At 40.6% G+C, this 23263-nt stretch overlaps 1 protein-coding gene and 1 long non-coding RNA gene across 3 annotated transcripts; one reads left to right on the plus strand and one right to left on the minus strand.

Moving 5' to 3' along the window:
• Positions 1-8272: 8272 nt before the first annotated feature.
• LOC124128612 (protein wech-like) lies at positions 8273-18215 on the plus strand. Of its 2 annotated transcripts, none has more exons than XM_046492061.2 (3): positions 8273-8910; positions 14667-14976; positions 15703-18215. In XM_046492061.2, exons 2-3 carry the CDS (start codon positions 14667-14669, stop codon positions 17412-17414), a joined length of 2022 nt encoding a protein of 673 aa, XP_046348017.2. In that variant the 5' UTR covers positions 8273-8910; the 3' UTR covers positions 17415-18215. The 2 variants fall into 2 exon arrangements, with proteins under 2 accessions (XP_046348017.2, XP_048244446.1); XM_048388489.1 differs by having other exon boundaries at positions 8286-8910; positions 15724-18215.
• A 1815-nt stretch (positions 18216-20030) lies between these two features.
• On the minus strand, positions 20031-22486 carry LOC125376739. Its single transcript, XR_007219224.1, has 4 exons — positions 22353-22486; positions 21679-21816; positions 21496-21577; positions 20031-20867 (listed from the first exon to the last, which is right to left on the minus strand). It is a non-coding gene; the product is annotated as an uncharacterized LOC125376739 (long non-coding RNA).
• Positions 22487-23263: the final 777 nt, after the last annotated feature.

Raw genomic sequence — 23263 nt, forward strand, 5'->3', positions numbered from 1 at the left:
AAGGTCAAGAAGTAGCCGTGAAACATTGTGTATGTATAAGAAAGAAGAGTCCTTGTCGTGGCAGAGACATTTTGTAAAGTGGAGTCAGTAGATAACCAACCAAACAGCCAGTGTGGATTCTTGGTCAGAACAGGGCCCTAGAACCTCATGTTGTAAGGGACAACTAACTGGGTTCAGGTGGTAAGACTTTGTGACCTGGCTGAATGTGCGAATCAAAGAAATAATAATGAAACAGTTATAGGCTTACAATCATAATGAAGATTACGGTTGGTCCTATAATCGGCAGCAACAATAAATAATATATGTCAGTGCTCTCATGAATGGCTAGAATTTGTCACTGTCAAGTGTCTTAGGGCTTCCAAACAGTTTTATGGTGCACATCTGGGGGACATTTCCAAATTTGAAGGATTGAGAAGGTTGCATATGTCGAGCCCAAAGGACATGGCAATATCATTAGAAATGGACTCGACAAGGAGAATCTGGTTTTGTTAGTGTTGATTCTCCTTTAGCAAATAGTTCAAGGCCATCCATGCTGAGGTGGTCAAGGATGATAGCCTTCCTCTTTGCTGAGCAAAACGCTTAATGGATTTAGTGACAAACAGAAAAGCAAAGGGCCAAAAGAATCGCCCTGAAATATTCCTCTTCTGATAGAAATGGGTTCCAAAGTCACCACCTGCCCCTGCGAATACATCTCAAGTTGAGATGACCAGCAGTTCATTAAAAACTTTGGAGGTCAATACATTCCAGTGACTTCAAAATTAATTCGTGAGGTACAGAATCATAAGCTTTTCTGTAGTCTATCCAACACATTGACTTAGCCTCTTCAAGGATCATTTTCTGAATTGGCAATTGATCCGTACAACCCAAGCACCCCTTTTTGCTCCTTTCTCTTCCATGTTAATAATGTCATTGGAAGTGTGGTATGATGAAACAAGGACTGTAAAACACCCTGTAAATATTTTGTACTATTCAGACAAGTAATAGGGTGGAAGTTTTTAGGGTAAGTCAAATCACCTTTCTTTCGGAGACGTATTGTTTGACCTTTGCACAACCAAGGTGGAACAATGTATCCACACGATAATTTTAACAGTGAAGTACCACTGTGTTCTTCTGGACACTGTCCAGTGACTGACAGAATGGCCAGTGTCAGTAGCCGCTGATGATATCATTGTGAGAAACCGATTCCACCGAAGGAGGATACCCAAGTATCGGTCTTCCTGTGTGATTGTGACCAGGGTGCCGTTGTACAAAACAACCTTAGAGCTACGACTGTCGTAACTCTATGTTAAGGTATGGGCGTTACGGTCACCTTTGCGCTAAGATCGCTTTGTACAATGGTACCCAGGTGGTCTGCAACTCCAAGGTCTGTCTCCCATCCACCAAATCTGCCACTAATGGGCCATGAGATGGGTGGCTAGCGTTTTGCTACAACCATAACTCCTTGCGATGTGGACAAGCATTGCTTCTTGACGTATCAAACTAACGTCTTGTTCACTCTGTTGTAGCCTTCATCTTGACATGTCATTTATCACTGTCCAAAAGTTTGGGTATGAATCAACAGTTCATCATTCCTGTCATACCCTTATCTTTATGTGCTGGCATTCTGCACGTGCAGCAACATTTTCTCTTCAAACTCAGTTATCAAATATCTAATCACTATATTCCTAGATCCGTGTGCAGACCTCTGTCACCAGTCATTGTTAACTTACTCTACAACAGTGACTGTGTGTAGACCCCTGTGACCAGTCCTTCTTATCTTACTCTACAACAGATGTGTGTAGACCCCTGTGACCAGTCCTCATTAACTTACTCTACAACAAATGTGTGTAGACCCCTGTGACCAGTCCTCATTAACTTACTCTACAACAGTTACTGTGTGTAGACCCCTGTGACCAGTCCTCATTAACTTACTCTACAACAAATGTGTGTAGACCCCTGTGACCAGTCCTCATTAACTTACTCTACAACAGTTACTGTGTGTAGACCCCTGTGACCAGTCCTTCTTATCTTACTCTACAACAGATGTGTGTAGACCCCTGTGACCAGTCCTCATTAACTTACTCTACAACAAATGTGTGTAGACCCCTGTGACCAGTCCTCATTAACTTACTCTACAACAGATGTGTGTAGACCCCTGTGACCAGTCCTTCTTATCTTACTCTACAACAGATAATGTGTGTAGACCCCTGTGACCAGTCCTCATTTACTTACTCTACAACAGATGTGTGTAGACCCCTGTGACCAGTCCTCATTAACTTACTCTACAACAGTTACTGTGTGTTATCAAATGATGACCTGTCACGTCAAAAGAGAAAACCAATATCTGTGAAATTAGGTATGATGATATGACAGGCTCAGGCCATAATATTTACTTCATCGTATTAATCTCTGATTTGAGTTATCAAGGAGGGTTTTCAATAATAGCTTGGTTTGTTTAGTGTCTGATAGCCCTTTTCGAACTTAATCTTGTTCAGTCCTAGTAGGAACAATGTCATTTTCACGGAGATATAGAGATTACTACACGAGTGTCTGTCAGATACTATTGATCTTACAACGAGTTGTTTCAAGACGTATCTAACGAGCGAAAGCGAGTTAGATACGCTTTGTAACAACGAGTTGTAAGATCAATGGTATCTGACAGGCACGAGTGCAGTAATCTGTTTCTTACACACCCTAAAATTGCACCTTTTTAGCATCGAACCGATGAATTTTGTCTATTCTCAAGATTGCAGTAGCGCATTAATACATGACACCACTGTCATATGTGACGTCATCCTATGTGCTGCTTACTTCTCATAAATAATGTGACAATACACAAAAAGGTTTCCGTCATATCTGGATTATCAAGGCGATGTTGAAAATGTAAAGCAGACAAAAACAAAGAACACGCTGGGTGCCAAGTTGAAAGTTTACACCTCAAAGAAATTACCAAATATGTACAACAATGTTTACTTCAGTATGACATCACTACTGATGACCGAATTTTACAAAATGGCATGTTCGCTGACAACAGTACGCGGGATTTCCAGAGGAGGATTTTCGTTGATTGAGGGATCGTATGCACATAAATGTTTCATGTAAGTAATCAGAAACATTCTGACAATCTGCGTACTGTTATTTGTTTACCATGTTTTCCAATGTAACAAAGAGAATTAATCAGAAATGCAGATAACTACCGTCATCGTTGTGTATGATTTCGCGTCAGTCATGGCGTCACACAGGACGGAAACTTTTACGTCTTCTGTTGAATTTACCACATCATTGTAATGTGTATATGTGTATTTCCATAATTAGTGCAACGATACTCTTCCCATGAATAGTCTCAAACGCTTGATCGAGCCAATGTATGCAACAATTAGACGAAAGTACCCCTAAAAATGCTACACAGTGTAAAATATGAATTTTGCTTTGTTTACAATTTAGAAGTAGGGGCCTACAGTTTTTCGAGCACAGTTTTGCGTTTCCATACCTAATTTATTTCGCATGATTTCATCTAGATAATTCGCATTGGTGACAAAGACCATTTATCCATTGTTTCGAAAATGTATGAGGAATTCAGGCCTAGGGATACGTGTATAGCAGCTGAGTTTGAAATATACCTGATCGAATATAGGCGTCTCATAACCGGCATTTTGTAAACACAATCAAATCCAATATGGCGGAACGTACACTTCGGCGTTCGTGTATGCGTATTTTCCAACATTCTAAACGATCCTCGGCTTATCAGCGACATTTCAGAATTATCATTAGTGATTTGATACCCGTGATCGCTAATATGCTATTTTTCTGTGGCGAGGTTTTCAATGTATCTAATTTTCAGAAGTCACTTTCAGTAATTTTGAATTGCCTAAAATGACAGTAAATGATAAACAGAAGAAGAATTCCAAACTGTGCACATAAAGTGTATTAGTCTGCGTGATGTATTTTGAATTAAGTCGATTTAGAAGTGAGGGTTGAAGAGAAGGGACATATGTGTCGCTGTGGCATCCAGGGGGTTACACTCTGAAAAATCGATAACGTTGACATAACAACAGATAATGTAACTGATAATAATACCAAACAAACTCGCAGAGGAGGACGAGTTTGTTATTTTTTATTATTAATTACACGGTCCTGTTGTTCACGACAGGCGTAGGTGAACATTCGACTGAAGCACGAGCACTTATGAATGACTTACACTCAGGAAAGTAGTCCGTCATCATCTGACCTCAGATCATCACCATGGAGTAGCCAATCACGGGCCTGGAATTCGATCTCACACATATATGTTTGATACCAGTTATCTCAAATGGGTTACTCACCCACAGGTGTTTAAGAAATTACTTTGGTCTTTACCATGGTCTCTATTGTAAAATATTGCAATCCAATGTGTCTACTCCCAAGAGCTTATGTTAGAAACACCAGGACCGAAGACGTTAAATAAGAAAGGATATCCATACAACTTTGTAAACCTCGGGATCCTTCGTCAACCGACCTCAAGTTAGGTATGTTTTATTATCTAGTATATTTGGAGAGCCATCGAGCAACATAAGCATACACTTCATCGATCTGGCGGGCACATTGATATTGACGTTCCATTGGGTGTCACTTTCGTACATGTGAATCATTTTCTGTCACACTAGATGATCACTTGGGATGGCTATACGCTCAGTGCTCTGACATGGATTTGTCCTGCCAGCTCAGAGTTTGTGGGGGGGGAGCAATCTGCGTATTTGTGAGACAAGATCCCCCTTACCCCTGATACACTGCCCCACTGTGACGTAAGGATGTTCCATACACCCTTGAGAGGGGGTTGTGACATGATGTGGACCCGTATTTATCAGATCATAACCTTATAACATATTTACAAATAACTACGCAGACATTCTTTCTAAGACATAAAGGTATATCTATAGGTAGTGTGTAAAATGTGTATTGAGTCCAAATATGTATTCTTAACAACAAAAAGTTCCTGTGACACCAATATTTTAGTGTATTTTTCAAACAAGTAAAGTTTGGTTTTCAATATTGTAGTACATGTATTGAATCAAGAAAAGAGAATCACAAAAACGCAACTGCTAGAGAAAAGCAAGCATTCCATGCAAAAGTTGACTTTTATGCAAGCCCCATGCATTTCACTACTCCAGGATGGGTATAAAAACATGTGCGCTAACGGGATACCTTATGCATTTTTTAGCATCGTGCTGACAACAACCATTCAGAAAAACAACAAAATTAACATTAATCAACATTACGAAATGCCACGCCTGTCCGAAAATGAGCGTCTGCTAGCCATTGGTTTGCTTGAAGCAGGGTCGAGTCAACGTGTGGGATGAGATGGATTGCAACCAGAGGTGGACACAGGCGCTATTGATTTGTAAATTGACATTTTGACATGTTCATGTTTTTTATGAAATCACGCATTTTCTGAAGTCAGTAAGGCAAATTAAACCATTTGAAGACTTACAGGAGTCTTTTATCTGTTGCAAACCGAAATTGTTTCAGATTTGGTAAAAAACATAACTTTGCATAAAATCTTATTCAATGTCACCATGGGTACAATGTGTGAAGCCCATTTCTGGTGTCCCCCGCCGTGATATTGCTGGAATATTGCTAAAAGCGGCATAAACCTCACTCACTCACTCACTATTCAATGTCACAGGAACTTTGGCATGTAACATATATAAATTGAGAACATATCGGTTCTTCTTCATGAAGGCGAGTTCCAGAGGTCATATTCACTACTGACACGTTGTTGTCCGGCCAGGTGCTCGGTTCATGGTCGAAAACCAACGTGGGTGCATGGTGGATGGCTACTGACGTCGGGGAATAGTGAGAATTGGAGAGAGACAAAACCAGGGGTGGGACGTTAGTGTTGGCTATTTTTAAACAAATTGAGTCGTTCCCTGACGAAAGGCATAATATGACTGATGAGGTGAATCTAGTTTACCCCGGGCTAGTAGCTGTGCTCGTAGCATAACGATTGTGCGATTCATGGCGAATGGCAGGCAGCCAAATCAAAATCAATATTCCCAACACCCCGATATTCAGGTATGTGAACGGCAACGGATCTGGCAATTGTTCAAGCGGGTAGGGAAAGTTTTATTGTTTGTGTGAATTGAGCAGGTGCAATACATAGGCGATGTACACGCCTGTTGGTCACTTGAAGGGGATATTTTTTAACATTTTGCAGTACGACTGTGCCCGATTGCAGTCCGATACTTCAGGTTCTGGTAACGTCACAAGCTGGATGTACATCGACAATGGTGTAGTACATCGAGGTAGAACATTGTGGCATCTGTATATCAAAGTTGGAAGTTAGGGTGATTGGCATGTAACTGAGCTGTCGTAGATTTAATTATTGATACTAGGGTCAGTAATGAACAATATTTGGGGACAGTCGACCTCGTAATAACTTGAATATGCCTGCTATTAGTGTCTGGTATTTGTGCGTGCGCTAGGGGGGCTAACTGGTTTTCTCTGCCTACCATAAGGAGTAGTGGAAAATAATTTCTCATTCTATTTAGCCTGTCTGAATGATTTGGTTGTGGTTATGTTTGATGGCTTTGATTATATTGTTTGTTGGGATATTTGTTGTGTCATGTAAGATACCATTTGGTGTTGTGATGTGTTGAAGCAGACGTTGCGTATGTGTACTTATGATGTGAGGAGTTTAATCGGGTCTGTCTGTTTAATAAATTTGAGGTCACATTCTGTGGCGAGACTGAATGCTGCCTTGGCTAACTGACCATATCGAGGAAGCAAACTGCGTGTTTGGCATGTTTTATTATTAATTTCTGGTTTGTCAGGAATGAGTGTGTTTGTTAATTTGAATGTGTTCTGTGTTTGATTGCGAATGTAATTTTAGCACAAACGTTAGGATGAAGCTTACATAGAAGAGTGTGTTTTTGCATGTTGTGTTTTCCTTATGAAGGAATGATGGCATTTCCTATGATCTGTTGGAGAGGTAGGGTTACGGTAATTCTGAGGCAAACGTGTGGGTCAAGGATTCATCGAATGCCGTGAGCTTCCCTCTTTCTGAGAATAGGGTCTCGTAGTGTAGAAGGCCATGGTCCTGACCCCGTGCACTACAGATTATGGTCAGCAGCAACCACACCTGCAAGTGCATCATTCTGCATCAACATGTAGATAAGTCTAAGCAACGTAAGAGTCAAACAAACATCTGACCAGGTTTAATGTGTAGCACAACAAGGTATAGGCCGATCATAGTTTGTTGATCATAGTCAGTCTTTTTGTGCTCTATAAATTCATGCTCAATTTACTACACTACTAAACACATCCTTTGTCTTGACTACACTCCTACGCACATCACCTGTATCCAACTTCTCCTGACGTCATCTTCAACTACACAATAATTCCTTAGGTAAGTGGGCTCTATACTTAAAACTGACATTGTCAGTGTTCCTCGAATGTATCACTGTAAACGGTCTGAATGATAGCATCCCTAGCAACGAGGCCAGAATGCAGCATTAGAATTATCAGCTCACACAGACATGGTTGGCACATCAGAAATAACAATGAAAATGCAACTGATCAGAATTGTTGACACTATTAGTTCTGGCGAAACTGAAACTTTTAAGCATGTGTGTGTGTGTTAGTGTGTGTGTGTGTATATGTTATAATAATATGTAATAAAAACAAACAAACATAATAATAATAAAATAAATAATAATAATAATAATAATAATAATAATAATAATAATAATAATAATGTTTTATAAAACAGCACAATGAATACACATATTTTATTTCAGATTCCTGACTGAAGAAGGTTGTGTTTGAGCTTATGGAGTATCCGAAACTTGCTCTATCTGAATTCCTGTTTTGTTTTCATTTAACGAACATTTTGAAAAGCTTATTTAAAAAAATCTTTCTTACGGAGGCAGATGCAGGAATATATCACGCTATCCATTTATTACAATTTTGGGAAAAGCGTGGTGTAAAAGTGACCTACACACATGATCTAGACATTCTTAAGGCACCTCTGCAAACATATACTTGATATTCGGGGGGATAGGAGGGGCTGGGATTTTGTATCATGATTAGTTTGTTTTCTTCAGCCACAGCCACACAACCAGGTGTATAACAACTGGTCTGTCACTGCAATATATAAAACTATATATGTTGTCATAGTTATTGACATGGACAACGTCCTGTATTGGTTGTATAATCGTCCATGTATATGTGAAGAAACATACGTTGTCGCAACGTTTTTATAAAAACGTTTTAACAACGTAAGAAAAAGACGTCGAGACATCGTTCTGCATTGATTATATTTTGGTTTACAGACAAAATTGTATCAACAAATCTGGGAATCTAAAGATTTACGTTGTGACAAAATAGCCTCAAAATAGTGTAGCAACGAAAATACAACGTTGTAACAACGTAGAACTGTTTGCTGGGATCTCATTTAGCCTAAAGTACTAAATGTACTTCCTGCTAGGTGACCTCATTTGCACGCTTATCGAATCGTGATACCACGTTTATCGTGTTGGTTTATCACATCAACGTCACTGTCTGGCATCTGACAACCGTGGTATGTAATGTCCCCATGGTGTAATCAATAGCCTGTGTGTGGGTAGGAGTAGCACAAACTCATGTAATACGTCTTTCTCCAAATATTTATCAGGTTTAGAGATGACTTTTCCTAAACGTTGCTGTGGGAAGCATAAAATGGGGACCGGGTATCTGATTAGCTGGTTAGGTCCGCGGAACACTCATTCCAACACTAGGGTCGTCTCAGTACGATATGACCTCGACCACCACATGACTGTCACATGACCAAGGAGTCGTGAACCTGATTTGATTTATTTTGACTTGTTTCCTTGCTTATAAACAAACCTGTCTCAGCCCGCATTGCGTCACTTCGTCACAACGTCGCGGGTGGAGAGACGGGTGTCAGGACCCAAGGTAAGTTGAAGTGTTACACTAAAACAGAGATATAAAGCATTCATCTGGTACACACAAGAGTTCCTCCCACAGAAATAATCTCCCACTGCCTTGAAAAACAGTAAATTTCTCCGCTTTTTATCGTAAACCCTGTGTAAAGTACTGTGCGACGATTTTTTTAATTTACAAACTTTACGGAATCTGTGAGCGAACAAAATACTGCCTAATATCTGAACGACATAACTATATTCCAAATGGAGTTATACGCGTATGTATTACGACAAACATGCAATGCCAAAAATAGCTTGCCGTAAATGACCCAAACTGATTTTTCTCTATGACGTCAAAAGGCGACAGAGAGGTTACACACGTACAAAGAAAAGGGGCATAACTACGCTAAGCTGAGCACTAGTTAATTGTTACTCAGGTCACTTGATGAGAATTAGCTGTGGGTAAGGATAATATATTTTCGTGGGGTTTTGTTCACGAGGAACCAAACTATTCCAACACAAATATCGATAAAGAAACTGTATACGTTTAGTTGTAAAAAAAACCCCATAAGAAATTATGAAATCGTGCTTCATAAAAAAAGAGAAAAAATGGGTGGACCTATATAACCTATAACTTAGTCCTCAGATTCCAACATTCTCCTGAATGTGTAAGTGTAATTTGACTAATGTTGCATCATTATTAATGGAGCAGTAGCCTTATCATCAAATGTAATGAAAGACCCCAAAAAATTAACACCGTTCTATTTGACGTCATGGCTGGTTTTATGTCTTTCATAACGTCGGAGAAAGATGACTGGTATTTTGATTAATATATATATCCCCAAATTTTCGTTCATGATATGGAAAATCTCGATGTGTGAAACGGAATTTGACGCTTTTTCGACACAACATAAAATGACTGCTTTCACCAATTAAATAATGTCTTGAATATGTAAACAATTAGCTAGTTTATCGTGTGTCTTAATTGGACAAGACACGCACCTGTTTGGCATCAATTTACATAATGAAATACCCCAAAGAATATTTCAAAACATCCAAATTATATTCAATATTGGACAGATATTGTTATTATTTCTCTTCACCTTGTCTCAGAATTACACACTAAAAGATGCGAAGAATTATCAGGATAATTGTATATACGGTTGAACCAACAGCTAGGGTACTTGGCATAGGTTTTAATTTTATACATTTTACAATTCCTGGAGAAATAAAGTGAACAGTTTAATATCCTGTGATCACAATATTAAAAAAAGAATGAACCCATTGATTATATAATGCAAAACGAGAGGAATAATTCGTAAATTGTTTGTGGCTAACACGCACCTGGCGAATCGTTAGATATCACGGCTCTGTGTATCAAACGACAAAAAAAAAAAAAATTCCCAGACCAAGACAATTCTTTCAGAAATGTGTGCATATCTTTTTACGAAAAATATTATCCATTTTGTTAAAGTAATATAGATCTATTCAGTTTTAGTTATAAAATAAAATGAAACAGCTATTCAAAGACATTGGTTATATGAACTTATGATATTGACTATTACACATTCCAAGAAATACGTACATGCTGCAGTTACCTTTACGCTTCATCTTGTAACACTTGTCCAAAGGAAAGAAATATATGATTCGACAATAAAAACCTATCAATTTTAATGTAAACAATGTTCAAACAAACAGGAGATTATCAAAGGTTCGTTGGTCGCTATATGGCTGAAATAATGCCGATGCGACGTTAAATTTTAACTCACTCACTCACTCAAAGGTTCGTTCATACATGTTGTGGCTTATATTTGCGTATGATATCATTTTGAACATTGACAAATATCCAAAGGGAAATTAATTGTGTGAAAAATTGTATATAACATATGCAAAATCTACATCATTACTGACACTGTGAACAGCATGATACAATGATCGCGTGCACTCTCATCCAAGGACCTTCACCTCAAAGAAATTACCAAATATGTACAACAATGTTGACGTATGACATCACTACCTGTGACCGACTTTTACAAAATGGCGTGTTCACTGTCAACAGTACGCGGGATTTTCCGAGAGGACTTTCGTTGATTCAGGGATCGCATATACATAAATGTGACATGTAAGAAATCAGAAACATTCTGACAATCTATGTACTGTTATTTGTTGTTATAATTTTCATTGAAAAGAACCGAAATAGTAAGAAATTCCGATAAATACCGTTGTCGTTGTGCGTGATTTTGCGTCAGTCATGGCGTCACACAGGACGGTAACTTAGACAATTTCTGTTGAAAATATCAAATAATTGCAATGTATCTATTTTAAATTCCCTATTTTTTCCTACTATTCGCTTCCTGTGCATATTCTGAAAATGTTGAGCCAATGTCTTGAAAGAACAGACGAATGGATAGCTCAAAATAGGAGAAAATTCTACACTGTGTAAAATCTGTATTTTGCTTTGTTTACATTTCAAACAAGTGCAGTTTTTCGAGTACAGCGTTCGTTTTCACACCTAACATATTTTGCTTGATTTCATCCATCCACTTTGTATTGGTGACAAAGACCATTGGTCATTTGATTCTAACATGTATGAAGAATTCAAGGATGTGTGTATGGCAGCTAAGTTTGAAATATACGCGATGTTACAGGCGCCTCATAACCGGTGTACCTGAAACGTGATTTTGTAAACACTAGCAAATATGGCGGAAAGTTCACTTCGGCGTTCGTGTTTGCGTATTTTCCAAAACATTCGAAACGATTCTCTGGTTATCGGAGACGTTTTGGAATGATCATTGGTGATTTCATAAAAGACAGATACCCGTGATCACTAATATGCTATTTTTGAAATTCATTTCTCCGAGTAAATATCCTAAATTTAGATTTCAAAACATGCTGTAAATAACGCCGTGAGTGGTGATTCAGTAATGTGTAAAAAATGGCGACATTTACGATGTACCTAATTTTCAGAGGTCATTTTCAGTACTTTTGCTTGGCCTAAAATGCTAGTGGATGATATCACAGAACAGGAAATTTCCCACCTTATTCAAAACTGTGAAGTCTATTTGTGTGGCTATTTATTCGACTTCAAAGCGGGGGTTGAAGAGGAGGGACATATATGTCCCTCTGGCATCCAGGGGGTTAAGCGTTCGCTCGTCACGCCGAAGACCCGGGTTGATTCCCGACAAGGGTACAATGTGTGAAGCCCATTTCTGGTGTCCCCCGCTGTGTTATTGCTGGAATATTGCTAAAAGCGGCGTAAAATCAAACTCACTCACTCACTAGTTTGTAAAAATTGACTATTGCCACTGTTTCTTCATGGAATGTGACGGAATACATACCTCATCTAAAACGTCTTTGTTGTATGATAGTTTCCTATAGTTGTGTACGGGGGCACGGTTTGGCTCAATCGCCTGAGGCGCTGCAATTGGCTATGCAGAGTTGTGTCCCATGACAGTGTGTTTGAATCCCGGTTCGCCGTCAGCACAAACCTGTGCTCATGGGTTTCACCAAAGTCCTTAACGTCTAAGACCTGCATCACTTCGTGCTTTCCTCTCCGGTTTAGATTTGCTTATGTTTAGAAGAATGTAACCATGTTCAACCTAAACATCGGAATATATCATGCAACCGTATTATGTATAACAAAATTAAATGCAAACTACAGACCAGCATGTTGACTTCCTATGTATCTAGAAGCAACGAACATATACGGCTGTATAATCTCTGCTGAGATACCAAAAAATGTCAAAGCAATAAACAATGCGGAACCGTATACCGCCGCATGAAACGGTATGAATCATACATTGCATACAGTGAACTACTTGAAACAATACTGTGCTCAACTCTGCACAGCAAGCGCCATACATGTGATTATGAAGACAACTAATTACAAATTTCTGATATCAAACCCGTTGTTTTACATGTGTTTTTGATTGAACAAAGTACAACTTTATAGAAGCCTTGTATTTAATCGTGTTGAACAATAAGTTGCAATAGCAACTTAAGATTGAGTGCGGGTTACAGGCTTGACCTAAATTCGTACCTGGAAGCTTTCTCGCTGACTGCCTAGATAACATAAACCGTGTTCGTTGTTTCACCAGAGTGGTGAACGTCTAAGGCCTGCATCACTTCGGGCTTTCCTCCACCAAGCTGAAACGCCGTGATACAAGTGGAATACTATACAAAACGGCGTTAAACGAAACTCCCTCACTCACTCTTGCGTACGGTTCCGTTTGATTAACTGGGCTTGTGTTACACGCTTGACCTAAGCTCTCTGGATGGCTGCCTGAATAACATAGGATACATTGCAAAGGTCGTGCGCAATAGAGCTGTTCGGAGCAGGGAGATAATAACTCACTCTCAGTGATACAGCTTGAATAAGATACGATGTACAACATAGCAAGGTCAGTGGTGATAAAGCTCTATACTACGCCTACAGCTAAAGGAATTAATCGCTCAATGTGCAATAGCTTATCCCAGAGACCATATAATCGGGGTGTATCAGTTACATGCCAGACCGTAGCGCTGATGGTTTATGATAAACTGTTGGGGAGGGCCGTCCCTCTATTATATGGTCTCTGCTTATCCTTACGAAATATAGACTGGTTAACTTTAGCTAAGTGAGATATATATTTCTAGAGAAACAGTCAAAATTAACCTTATCCTAATACTTCCTGTGTGAATAACAATCACACAAACCTAGTGACCAGAGTTTTAATAGACAGATAAAACAATTTCTGATGTATATTTATAGTTTATAAAGTCAATATGACATATTGCACTTCCATTTTATTTTCAATATTTTCAAATAGTTTACTGTCATATTTTCTCTGTATTTGATTCAACATTTAGCATCACTGATTCAACATGGGATGTAGCGTGGGGTGCTTCCAAAATGTCTGTCTCATCAGTTTGCTTATTATTAAACCGATCGCTTTAAACTGACACTATCGGACCCAAACTTGCCTCTATTCTTTTCGTGTCTCCCATTTGAACATAAGGTTTCTTAAACTTTCCAGATCTTTAAGCGCCGGTCTAAGGTGGCACTATTCGCTGTTCGAATCCTGGTTCACTGTGGTTATGTTTCTAGGTTTATCAGCACCATGCATCACTTCGGGCTTTCCTCCCGCATTAAGCTGACACGCCCAGATAAATACCATACAACCCAGCTTGATAATGGTGTAAGAATCTACATCCAAACGTCACTAAATGCAAGAAACAGAAGTGGTTATTTATAAAGTTGTATGTTTTATTCTTAACTCACAACTTCTGCAGGCGGTCAGGTAGCTTTGTGGTTAAAGTGTTCGCTCGTCACGTTGAAGACCCGGTTTCCATTCCCGACACGGGTACAATGTGTAAAGCCCATTTCTGGTTTCCCCGCTATGATATTGCTGAAATTTGGTTAAAAGCGGCCTAAAACCATACTCACTGACTCACTCACTCACCAACTTCCAGAATGCCAATCAAACAGTTAATTGAAAGACTTTCAAAGGCGCGTTAAGCACAATGCACTAACTCATTTACGCAGGACAGGCAGTACACAGGAACAGGCCTTGCTTTTAACATGCTCAAGTCACTTGTTCAGTGTTAAATATTGAGATGCATTTTACATGTATTATGATTGGTCACTTCTGTCAATGATGTGGGTCAATTAATCATATTGTCATATATACTATCAGATATTTGATATTTCCAAATGTGCACATCACACAATAAATATTTCTTAACATTCAATCACCAGTCCCTAAAATACATGAATGATCTTAAAGAGTATATTTTCCTTTGTTTCAGATGGCAGCCGCCAGAAAGCTGGAGAGTCTGAATGAGAACTTCTTGACCTGTTCCATATGTACGGAGGGATACAAAGACCCCTGTACTCTGACCTGTGGACACACCTTCTGTAAGGGCTGCCTGGGGGAATTCCTGAAGACCAGACAAGACGCCATCAGAGCCAAGTCCATCCCGTGTCCCTACTGTCGTCAGATAAACGGAGTTCCAAGGCCTGACAGACCAGTGGAGGAGTGGGTGAAACAGATTAAGCCCAGTTTCCTCATACAGGGACTTCTGGACACTCTAGCTTGTGGGGGAAATACTGATCATGGTAAGTAAATGTGATCTAGAAAGAAACCGAAAGATGAAAATATTCTTCCCAAGGGCGTAAGATCCCTGGCCGCATGTTACCAAAAGAAGTAAAAGACGGTATTAGTTGGTGCCTGGTGCAGAGATTCAAAGGATAAAAGAGGGACTGGTAGAGTCAGTAAACTGTGTGTGCGTGGGGTATCCATGTTAAACTCCACTATTTCAGTGAGCTGGTACTATAAAACAGGACCGCACGCACGTCGCTTTATAAGTGCAATAAACTTGAAAGCGATGTTATACGTCTATTTTAAATTACTCTGTCGCCCATTCAGTTTCCACTGAAACCAAGAACCCCAACTAGAATATCTTAAAGGAGATGGACTGTGACACTGTCATACAGCAGGTTTGCTTTCCTGAATGACCGAGATAATACCAAACCAGGTTCAGTCTATGCACGTTCATGCGTCATCAAAATGGTGATGGAAAACTGTTTATTGTAGATAAAAGTAATCAAGACGAAACTGAAGGGTCACCTATATTTATCAGGATTATCTAGAATACATCTTTGTCATTTCAGTTTGAAATCTATGCATGTAGATTATCCGAGGGTACTTTCCGGACACTGTGTACGTTGAACCGCACAATGGGCAGAATTAACATTTACGCTTTATTCTCCCTATGTACATTTATATCTTCCATCAAACGTTATCTCGTTATTGTGTTAAACATTGCACGTTTGATGTGACAGGTTTATCCATGACTTGTTCAGATACAGAAAACCGCTGCCATCCCTGCCAGGATCTTGGAGAAAGTCATCCGGCCAACTCCTACTGTCAAGACTGTGATGTGCCGCTCTGTGGGAGATGTGTGAAGATGCATGCATCTCTTCCTGGTACGTCAAACCACGTGATTGCTGGCCTTGGTGGATCAGTGAAGGTGACCAGACGACAGAGGTGCACGGAACACAACGAAGTCATGGATTTCTGCTGCAAAGACTGTAATATAGCAATATGTCCCAAGTGCTGTGTCACATACCACAGGAAATGCGACTCTGTGGTCACTATTCAGTCAATAATGTCTGAGATAAGAAGTGTTCTTACACACAATAAGGGATTGATTACGCAGAGCTTTGACAACAAGGGCAGATCACTTCAACAACACAAATCACAGATTGATGCGATCAGCCACAACAAAGACAAAATAAAGTCACAGATCAGACAGGCCTCACAGAAAGCCATGGACGTGATTATACAGAAGGAGAAACAGCTGCTGGAGGAGCTGAATGAGATGACAGAGAAGCGGTCTGGACAACTGAGGGGGCGGATAAAGTCAGGGGAAATAGACATGCAGATGTATCAACAATATATAGAGTACATCACCCAGGTGTTGAAGTCTGGGAGTGAGACTGACATGTTTGACATTTACCAGATGTGTCAGTCTGGGGCAATCAAGGAGGAAACAGACAGGGATGTCACTTTCACAGACAGCTTTCGTGATTCAAAACTTATATTTGTAAGTGAAATAGATGAGAGGAAATTACACAAGGATGTACAACTTGGTAGAATTCAACAGAACGTTTGTGACGTCATGGATACGCAACTTGGTAAAATTCAGTGTGGCACATTTGACGTCATGTGCAGACCAGTGTTACACAAGACAGTCGGCATTAGGTTCGATGGCGACAGGAAGCAGCCGGATCCATGTGACGTCACAGTCCTGGTTGTGGATGGTGAAGAGACACTGGTGGTCACTGACTGCAACAATACATGTCTGAAATCCTTCTACACAAAGAATAACATATCACGACACAGTAAACTGGATCTTGCAAGTAACCCAACTTCTGTGACGAGGCTGAGGGACAACCAGATGGCTGTATCATTCTGGTCACACAATAATATTGTTATAGTACGGGTGACCCCTGACCTTGTACTACAGTCACGTGTCACAACAAAGAAGATGTACAGATGCCTAACAGCTTTGAGTCCTTCAACATTAGCAGCAGGTTGTTGGGATCCTTCCTGTGTTGATATCCTGGATGTATCGGGGAGAGTGATGAGGTCAGTCAGTAGATTCAACTCTGGGAAGAACCTGATATGTAGCCCCACCTACCTCTCTGCTACAGACATGTGCGACATCCTAGTGTCAGATGCTGGCTCACACTCTGTCTACTGTATCACACAAGGGGGAGATGCTGTGTTCACCTACACCCCTACAGGAGAGAGGGGACTGAGAGGACCAGTAGGTATCACAACTACCAGCACAGGACACATCCTGGTGGCGGACTACAGGGCACACAAGGTGGTACTACTGACACAAGCAGGGAAGTTTGTCAGAGACCTGCTGACTTCACAGGACGGACTACAGAATCCATACGGCTTGATGTTCTGTGACTGTAAACTGTATGTGGGGGAAAATTATGAAGATGCTGTGAAGGTATTCAACTGCAGTATTCCCCAATGAGACAGGAAGCAAAACCTACTCGGATCACGTTGCGGGAAAATATTTATGATGAAAATTCAGAAATATGCCCAGAATTAACAGTTTTTTGTGTGTAAAATACCCCAAACGCCAACCACATTTGAACAAAGATTACAGTGAATGAGTGAATATGATAATACGCTGCTTTTAGCAGTATTCGAGCAATTCCCTTTGCACAACGGGGGCACATTGACCAACCGAACCTGTGACATCGGCAGGACGAGCGCATACACATGACAAGCACATAATGAATTATTGGATTAGTTGTAGGGGCTATTTTCGGTTAAATGATGGGACAAGACAAGAATAAAGCAGGTAGTAGACGTTTACAAGTTTTGAGAAACCCACGAGCACGGAAACGGTGCTGACAAACCTAGAAACTTAATCTTTTACTGGTGCTTGAGACATCCACCTAGGGACTCACTAAGTATGTTTGAATGACTTTAGAAAATGTATGTATTTTACTATGCAGCTACATTTCAAGGTTAGGTGGGTTTTAATATAATCTATATGTTTTAATCATGTTTCAAGAATTGTCTCCTAAGCTTTACCAGACTAGATTTTGTACAGTTTTATTGTTTGAATATAATGTTATATTTTTTTTATGTACAATATGTGACACCATAATAAAATATATCATATCTTATCTTATCTTACATTTACTAATGCCTACATACGTCAGGTATTTGTCAGAGCTGATCCGATAATCACTATCATAAATGTAAAAGTCATATTTCATGTATATTGAATAAACTTGTCAGTGATATACGCGTTTAAATATCCCATTTGTGAGTTTGTTTGTTGTATTACGCCGCACTCAGAACCTTCCAAGCCATATAACAGCGGTCTGTAAATACTCGAGTCTGGAGTCAGTCGGCCTGACCACCCGATTCCGTGGGTCGCCCCTATCGGCAGGCATGCTGAAGACCAGTTCTAACAGGAATCTTCACGGGGTTGATGAGCCCTTGATGAAGTCAAGTTTCACTTTTAACTTTGTACAATGTTTCTTCCATTGTTGTGTGTTTAGCCACATATATCTTCTCTTTCATGATCGCGCTTCGTAATTGAAATTCCATCTGAGTAAGTAAAGAAACATGAATTGTCTCCCTTTGACCACTGTAGTAGTTGATGCCCAATGTTCTTTGAGGCAACACATTTCATATATGTTTCCAGGATATAAAACAGAAAGGATCTTGATTATATATATGTATGTTATCATTTTTCAGCGAAACGTGTTTGAACTGTCAACAAATACCATTCACGACTTGGTTTGACAACAAAAGAAAGGCACTCTAAATGCGGAATTATGTTATACATTAGTAACGGGCTACCTGATATCGATCCTGTAAACCCGACATTCACTCGTGACAAAACAGAAGGCAACTATGCTTGTCGTAGGAGGCGACGAACGGGATCGGGTGGTCAGGCTCTCTGACTTGGTTGATGCATGTCATTGTGGATCGTGGATCAATGCTCATGATGTCAATCACTGGATTGACTGTTCCAGACCCGCTTATTTACAGACTGCCGTCATACAGCTGGAATATTGCTGAGTTGGGCGTTAAACAAGAAACAAAACTCTAGTTTGTGGTGAGGTAGGGAGTCAGTCATGCTTGGTTATAATGGTGACTGAGTGTTACAACGTGTGACACTGACTGTGTGTCATTGCTGCCGTCATCAAAAGTCGAGTGCAAGGATTGCTGTTAATAGAGCCCACGACACACGTGGACCCGTGTTATTGCTGTCAGCCTGTGGTCTGCATGTCCCATGTTCGACTGTTTGTATACAGGCTGGTATCACTGAAATGTTGCTGACTGGGGGACGTCCATGTATCTCCATGTTCCCGCAGAGCTTCTCTGATGATCCCTGTATGATGGCCATACACTATGTATACACGTACAAGTACGAACAATGATATGGTGTTAAATATTGTTGTTTGTGGTCAAACAGGCATATCAATGGCCGCTAGATACATTACTGTCCTGCTCACAATACATCGAATAGCCGCTAAATATACTACTGCCCTGCTCACATCACATCCAATAGCCGCTAGATATATTACTGCCCTGCTCACATCACATCCAATAGCCTACTAGACACATTATTGTGATGCTCACAACACACCCAATAGCCAACTAGATATATTACTGTCATGCTCACAACACATCCAATAACCTACTAGACACATTACTGACCTACTCATAACACATCCAATAGCCTACTAGGCACATTACTGCCCTGCTCACAACACATCCAATATAGACACATTACTGACCTACTCACACCACATCCAATAGCCTACTAGATACATAACAGCCCTGCTCACATCACATCCAATAGCCTACTAGATACATTATTGCCCTACTCACAACACATCTAATAGCCTACTAGATACATACTGAACTACTCACAACACATCCAATAGCCTACTAGATACATACTGAACTACTCACAACACATCCAATAGCCTACTAGATACATTACTGAACTACTCACAACACATGCAATGCCTGACATATCATGGGTATGCAATTGCTGATATCAAGTGTCACCAAGAAATGTATTACAAAAATGCAAGAAGTTATAATTTTAATGAAGAACAAAGCATGACAATTGTAAAATAGAGTTGTCAAATAAAAACGCATAGTGCTTTTGACTTGAAGCTGTTCCTCATTGAATAATAAATGAATGATTCTTCATGATATTAAAATATGCGAAGAACGTGTTATGCCTCGTCGCTGAGTGGATATCCAAAAGGTTGATCCACGATGAGGTGATACCACCGGCGAATGAGGAGTCGGACGCAAATGTGATAACACAGCGCCAACATCACTGGCAAAACCGTGCCAATATTGAAGAGGGGTCATGTTGAAGAATAAATAATTTTATTGTCCTTGTGTCATTTCTTTCACCCCTCGTTACAAACACATACAAAGCTTCGAACTATCTAAATAAAAACTTAATTTCTTTTGTCACGGTGCTTCACCTCACTTTTCCGTCCACGTATCATGAAGTGTATTACTACACTCAGAAAAGTCTCCACAGAGTGATGCACCTCAAAGTCTGCCCGCGTCTTGAGCCACACTACCTGATACATGCCGATATCAACCACTTGTAAACATCCGTGCCTACGTTCTGTGAATATACAAGTTCTTCATGGTTACCCCAGAACAACACTCGAACCTTGCACTTTGTGACACATTCCTGACCAAACATATTCCAATATAAGAATGCAGAACCCTGGTGTGTCGAGGTCTGCATATGACGTACAGTTCCCGTTACCAAACATCTTCATTTATAAGAGTTACATAAGTTCGGATTACGATCTATCAAATACATAAAGTCTTCAGTCGACGTCTTCAACACTCCAAGAACCGAACCACGTCAGCACCGACATCATCAGCATGACCACCACGACTATAGACCGCCTTCTCCCTGAAACAGAACATCAGAAAATATCTACTGCTAATAACTATGGGATACAATACAGATTATAGGGACAGGTCATTGATGCTCCGGGGATGGAGGGTGGAGGGATGGAGAAAGTGGAGGAGGAGGGGATGGAGAGATGGATGTAAAGGGGATGGGGAGGAGGGGGGGTTGCGGAGGGGGTGGGGGTGGTGAGGGGGAGAGGCTTGTTATATTGTTCTGCAAATACTGGAAACAATACTTTGACCTCAAAAGACAGACAGACTGTTCACTTGATCCTGAAACAAACGTGGTGTGGTTCCTAAAACAGTTATCAGACCTTCAGCCGTGGTAGGCAATGCTTGATCAACTGTTACCTGCAACAATCAAGGACAGTCATCCGACGGCCTATGTGTCGGAGAGTTACGACTACGCTCATCTGTATTTAATATACGAGATATCTGATATCGCATCTCCTTGTTGAACGACGTCAGATACGTCATCATCCAAGTACTAAACGTCATTATGGAGATCAGATCCTCATATGTATATAAGTCGGGGGTGACACAGGTAGATTAAAACATTGCCGCACCACACAGACGTCTGACTAAGCCGCACAGAATGTTGTCCTGGCGAGATATAAGAAAGTACCTACCCAAGTGGTGACACTATTTTCAAAGCAACGCCGTCGTCTTTGAACGCCGTTACTGAAGACGTCGTCAAAAGGTACATCTCCCCTGAAGAAACACAGAATGTCAATCTGAAGAAAAACAGACAAACACGTTTATTTCAGTATACTCGGCATTTGGTGATGAATAAAGACTTAACCCTCGTTAACCTTGTTCATCTTGACCAAAGGTCAGTATGAAGTTTCTAGGTCGCGCCCTGGCACCGCACGGACAATTTTTTTCGGTCACACACCGGAAGCGGGGACGATGTCCAGCCGTCGCTGCCCTCGGTCAATGCTGACATGACGCTGAAAACAGACAGAGATACAGAAAAGGTCGCAGATACAGATATAGATTCAGACACAGATGTAAATATACGCGAACACAGATTCAGACACGGACGCAGACACAGACACGCATAAGGGTATATATCTCTACCTAAATGGTTGGAATCATGGATCACAAGGAAGTAGAGGCTGCTGGGTGATCACAATGCAAATATCACAGCCACCTACAAGTGATACTGGTGACCTCCTACAAGTGGTACGGATGACCTCCTTCAAGTGATACGGTGACCTCCTTCAAGTGATACGATGACCTTCAAATGGTACGGGTGAGCTTCAAGTGATACGAGTGACCTCCTTCAAGTTATAAGAGTGACTTCCTTCAAGTTATACGGGTAACCTCCTTCAAGTGATACGGGTGACCTCCTTCAAGTGGTAGGGGGGACCTCCTACAAATGATACGGGTGACCTCCTTCACATAATCCGAGTGACCTCCTTCAAGTTTCCCGTGGTGCCTCTATGTAAAATTAGCTTCTGGCCACACACCTGCATGTACTCACCCTGTCATGGCGTCTCCGTACAGATAGCGCCCGTACAGATCAGGAAGCTACTTGCCTCTGTACACATATCCCCCGACGACGGCATGAAAGAGGTTGATGTGATTGTACACGTAGATCGGCAGCGCTTCGTTCTCCGTAACCACAAGTTTACAGAATGTTGTCTTTTCTTCAAACAGAATTGGAATAGCCCCAAACTTTACCGGAAGCACACAAACCACCAACTCCACCCCACCCCACCCCCCCCTCACCCCGAACAAAATATGATCGAGTCTTTACCCTAAACACACAAACCACCCACTCCACCCCACCTCACCCCGAACAAAATATGATCGAGTCTTTACCCTAAACACACAAACCATCTGATCCACCCCACCTCACCCCAAACAAAATATGATCGAGTCTTTACCCGAAGCACACAAACCACCCGCTCCACCTCACCTCACCCTGGACAAAATATGATTGAGTCTTTACCGGGAGCACACAAACCACCCGCTCCACCCCACCTAACCCCGAACAAAATATGATCGAGTCTTTACCCGAAGGACACAGACCACCCACTCCACCCCACCTCAACCTGAACAAAACATGATCGAGTCTTTACCTTAAAAACTGGCAAGCAAAACATACAAAATATTCTCAAGATGTTGTAATGATAATTGTTGATATCTGACTGACAGGTAGGAAATTCAAATTTTGGGCATTGTTTTCAAAATGGAGACTTATTCTTGTATCTGTACCATCGTTATTCACAGTATGTATACCTTTCACTTGTGTGCATGGTCCTCACAATTAGTATCATGAACTACTGTTTAGTTTTCGAGATAGTTGACAAATTGTAATTGAATGTTGATCTGCTCTTAGTTTGTGACATACTGTTATATGCATGTCGGTCTTTACGTACATACTGATAT

The sequence above is a fragment of the Haliotis rufescens genome, unplaced genomic scaffold (assembly GCF_023055435.1).
Source record: "Haliotis rufescens isolate VD_foot unplaced genomic scaffold, xgHalRufe1.0.p SCAF_72, whole genome shotgun sequence".
NCBI classification, from domain to species: Eukaryota; Metazoa; Mollusca; class Gastropoda; order Lepetellida; family Haliotidae; genus Haliotis; species Haliotis rufescens.